The sequence below is a fragment of the Micromesistius poutassou genome, assembly GCF_964030765.1.
Source record: "Micromesistius poutassou genome assembly, chromosome: 23".
In the NCBI taxonomy this organism is placed as follows: domain Eukaryota; kingdom Metazoa; phylum Chordata; class Actinopteri; order Gadiformes; family Gadidae; genus Micromesistius; species Micromesistius poutassou.
In genome coordinates, this window is record NC_140293.1 from 5,697,836 (window position 1) to 5,702,835 (window position 5,000).

Genomic DNA, 5,000 nt, shown 5'->3' on the forward strand with positions numbered 1-5,000 from the left:
TGGATGTTCTTCATTGTCCAATCAGCAGCCAGAAATGCTTCGGATGGGTCTCTGTGAGGGAGTGTGAGAGTGTGTGTGTGTGTGTGTGTGTGTGTGTGTGTGTGTGTGTGTGTGTGTGTTTCCCTCTACACTCGTTCCTGGTGTCTCGCGAGGGACCGACGCATCTTGACAGCGACTTAAACGAGACAATCTAGCCGCTGACGTGCTAAAGTGACTCTTGGTGCTGTGCGCCGGGTTGCCGGTGTTGAAATACAACGCACGGCTGGGGAGGAGGAGGAGCACACTGAGAAGGCAGGAGATTGCCGAGGCAACAATCTGACTACCCTTCACATCTGCTTTTCTTCAGATGCAAACACGTGAACATTAAGAAGGAAGGCTTCGTACAAGCATTTATTTGTGCATGTTTGTTACCCTGGAAACCCAGAGTTCTCGCGAGAGCGCAATTTGAATTTGCTCAGCGAGTCACACTGAGGACGAGCAATATACTCACTCCCCGATTCCCCTGGATCCGAACATTACCCAACAGCGTTGCTGTTTTACCGACCGGAAACGGCAAGAGTCTTATCTATCACAACTCTTCTCTATCTTGGAACCACAGTGGTGGAACAAGCTCCCTGCTGATGTCAGGACCGCAGAGTCGCTCACCAGCTTCCACAAACGACTCAAAACCCACCTGTTCAGAGTTCACCTAGACTCTACATAGCCATTCAGTCCCTTATTTGTCTGTTGCACTATTGTTTGTTGTACGTCCTGGCACTTGATGAACGCACTTAATGCAGGTTGTATTCATTCATTGTACTTACTTTTTGTGTAGCATGTTGTGTAGCATGTATTTAGTTGTGTAGCATCTGCAGTAGCTAGCTATCATTGCTGTATACGGGGAATGGGGTTAGCCTGGCGATTGTTAGTACTTGCACTTGGTTCTATGAATGTCTTTACTGTACCGACAGTGATATATTGTTTCACTTCTTATGACAAATGTACTTATTGTAAGTCGCTTTGGATAAAAGCGTCTGCTAAATGCCCTAAATATAAACGTAAATCTATCGGTTAGCTCCGCTGGTCTGAATACGTCACCCCTTGTGTTCTTCTGATTGGTCTTAGTGTTATCCAATTGCGTGCAGTGATATTTCCAAACGCATGCTCGAAGCGTGAGGATTTCCAGGCTACATGTTTGTATCTGGAGTGGATCACCCTGCACAAAGAGACATACGCAACCCATCTCCTCTGAGCCCCATTCTTCAGAGCCCTTAATAGGATGTTATAAACGTCCAGTCATAAATAGACCAACATCTCTGTGTAAATAATAAGAGTTCAGATCCAGTCCTTTCCCTCTCTCTCAATTCTCAAGACGTCTCAAATTAGATGAATGGGCAATGGAAGAAAGAAACGCAGCATGTCTTACCAGCCCGGTAATCATCATTATGAGAGGGTATTCGGAGTCCAGTGGGAATGTTTTTCATGGCGCAGCATGTATTCCCATAATATCACTGTATATATAGAGTAGCCTCCAGTGGGCTTGTATTCATGAATCTATATCCATACTAATTTTAAAAAAAAACGGTGCGAGACAGCAGAAGAAATAAGAATGGCAGGATAATCCGCTCGCTAGGACGTTCCACTCAGTGAGAAGGGACTGGGTTTGATCCCCGTGAGTTCACAGCCTCACACCCTTGAGTAAAACACTCTCCCCTTATCAGCCCCTTAATGCAAGTACTCATGGTTAAAAGCATGGATGGCCCATATGCTCACCCGTATCAATAGCCGCGTGATATGAGAGAGAGGGGAAAACACTCCAGGGCCAAAGCTCCGTCCGCCTCTACTTCATGGAAGCTTCGAGGCGCTGTGGTTATTTCGTTTGCACTCGAACCCGTGTCACTGGGGGACGGTAAACAGAAGCACGTACCTGCTTTTCAGATGCTGTATGCTCCCGAGGCACTTGAAGCGGCCGTTCACCATGATGGCCATGCGTGTGCACAGGGCTTCACATTCCTCCATGCTGGCGAAAACACAAGAAGAAGAGAGAACATTGTTTTTTTTTGCCAAAGTGAAAGCGTGAGACACACGTCGACGGATGTGCGGTGCGACGAATTGGGAAGAACCGCCGTTGGCGCGTTAAGAGGAGGCTCCGCAATCGACGCCGACAGACTAAACTCAAATCGTTGGCGTTTATTCTGTTTAAACTGGTCTCCCTGGCATGTGCGTGGGCGGCGGCGGGGGAAATGCATCTCGCAGTCGAATGAAAGAGTTAAATTAAAGACTACATTTCTCATCCCCTTTCGCCGGCGTGGGATTCCGGAAGCCTCCAGACATCTGGCAGATAAAGGTGAGTAATAAGTGAGAGAGTCGGGGCTCGTTTGCAGCCCACCGTGCCCACCGTTTACAACGCTTTGCTCGCTCTGGAGGCAGAGAAACACTTGTACCTGTACAGCGATAAACTCAGATTAAGGACAACTTATTCGGGGAAACACGTTTTACAACAGAAAGGGAAACGCCTTCTGGCTCGCTTTCCTGCTCGTCCACGACGCAACAACAAAGTCAAGAAGCCGTCGTTTCTCACACAGGTTAAGTTTGGGGGAAGCCTATATTCAGGCGTTGGGTGTCACCCCCCCCCCCCACCCCCCCCACCCCCCCCACGGTCCGCAGCATCCATCGCCGGCGCGTGCTTTGGGGGCCTGGAGGTAGTGGTTGAGTCATGGCGGTGGCAGGGGCCAGACTCTGTGGAGCGGCCGGCTGAGCGATGGGGGCCATTAGCGGATTATGACTTTGTAGGAAAAAATTGAAAAAAAGGGCAGATGAATGCGCCACTTGACAAACGCAAACACCTGGTCGTCGCCACGGACGATTGGATGCCGACTCAGCCGGCGACAACAACAAATGCGTGTGATTCGTCAGCGACAGAGGGGGGCGGCGGGGGGGGGGCGATGCACACAAACAGCGTAATGCATGTACCCGGGTTCGGGAAGTTAATGACATGGAAACACAAATTATTTACATGCTGTTGTGAGCAGGAGCTGAACGGAGGAGAACAACAAGACTCAATTAGGAGAGGAGGAAGCGTGTGAGAAATGTGCCACAAATACAATACGAGCACATCCTGAAACGCAGAGCTTTAATGGGGTAGTTCAGGATTTTGGACATCGGGTCTCATTTCCAAGTGAGCCAGTGTGTTATTTATCATTGGAGACCGTTTTCAACACTTTTCATTCAGTCCTTTTCTAACTGTTTTTATTGGCAGGCTAGCAGTTCCCCTCGACTTGCGCTAGCCTAGAACCGATTTCTGCAACTAGAAGGACTGAATGAAAAGTGTTGAAAATGGTCTCCAATGATGAATAACACACTGGCTGACTTGGAAATGAGACCCGTCCAAAATCCTGAACTACCCCTTTAAAGGTCATTGGTTTTAGGATATAAGAAGTGTGATACGAGAGCTTCTTCACTGCTTTTATTTTTTCTCGTTCAAACTTGAATAATTGATTGAGAAATAAGTGAGGGCATCGAGAGTTGACGCATGAACTTCAATAGCGGCACTTCACTTTTCTCCGGGATGGAGAGAAAGACGACAAAACCAGTGAGACGGCAGAACTCATAAAAACGACGACCTCCAACCAAACACTTGAAAACAACACAACTGAAAAAGCGGAGGAAAAACAACTCGACACGCAGCGATAACTCTGTCAGGTTCACGATAGGGTCGGCCGCACACTCTTTATACTCACCATCACTAATGTGTGCAGAGCAGTGGCGGCTGCTGGTCTTACAATGAGGGGAAGCTCATTTTCGGCCTACATCATAAAAATTGTCTCAATTATTTATATGTAAATTCTGCTCTCCGTTACTTTTCAAGAAAATGCTCTGTGACCCCGTTATACCAACTAGATCTCTTTTCTAGTGTCTTGAGCAGTGTCCTCTCAATGGCCAGCAGAGCTAGGCTGCTTAATCGGCCTTGGTCCATTGTGTTATGGGTGTAGGACTTGAGCCTCTTTAAACATGAGAAGCTCCTTTCTGCACCTGCAGATGTAGCTCCAATTGTTGCCACTAATGCAAACAGTTTGAAAAGCTGAGGCATTGCACTGTCCAACTCCATGTCTTTGAGGAACACCAAGAAATCACACCCCTACCCCTACGACCTAGCCTACTGAATTAATAAATAAACTACCAAACAATATTTAACTATTATGTTAGTTAAATGTTAAATCGAAACAAGGAATTGTGTGTGTATAATACACTGAATTGTGTGTGTGTGAAATACACTTACACACAATGAAAAAGGTTGCAGTTTGTCTTTCAACTTGCCTGCAAAATCCGCCATGGGACTGAGGACTGAAGAGAGCTCTGGTGACGTTTATAGTTCAAAATCGCTGTCAATCAAACGAGACGTGTTCTAACGCATTTTAGTCAATGAAATATTAATATTAACAGTATATATTTGACCAATTAATTTTTGAAATCTTAGGGGAAGCTGAGCTTCCCTTGCAGTCTTAGAGAAATCGCCACTGGTGCAGAGTCGATCGTCACACACACACACACACACACACACACACACACACACACACACACACACACACACACACACACACACACACACACACACACACACACACACACACACACACACACACACATATGCATTATCTCACACACACACACACACACACACACACACACACACACACACACACACACACACACACACACACACACACACACACACACACACACAAAGGAAGGGAAAAAGGAAACAGTTTATTTTACCTGTGTGATGTGAGGATCACCGAGCGGCCATCTTTGAGGATGCTGAGGATGCAGTCCCACAGGAAGCGCCGCGCCTTGGGGTCCATTCCGGTGGTCGGCTCATCCTACGGTCACCATGACAACACACGCTTCTAAAGACTCCTCGTCGCTCCAACTCAATACTTCAGCTCAACAGGGACCCGAATGAGGTCCCCACAATTGGAGCTTTTCACAAATCAACACTTTTTGTTGTTGGTGCGTGGGGT

General features: G+C 47.2%; 1 protein-coding gene across 1 annotated transcript in view; it reads right to left on the reverse strand.

Annotated features, from left to right (window-relative positions):
- Positions 1–5,000, reverse strand: part of LOC311368740 (phospholipid-transporting ATPase ABCA1) — a gene marked incomplete at both ends in the record, with an annotated part of 125,842 nt that overhangs the window by 3,960 nt on the left and 116,882 nt on the right. Inside the window, 2 exons of the mRNA XM_084487525.1 lie at positions 1,907–1,999; positions 4,756–4,859. Of these exons, the coding sequence (XP_084343651.1) occupies positions 1,907–1,999; positions 4,756–4,859 (197 nt within the window). The remainder of the gene's footprint in view (positions 1–1,906; positions 2,000–4,755; positions 4,860–5,000) is intronic.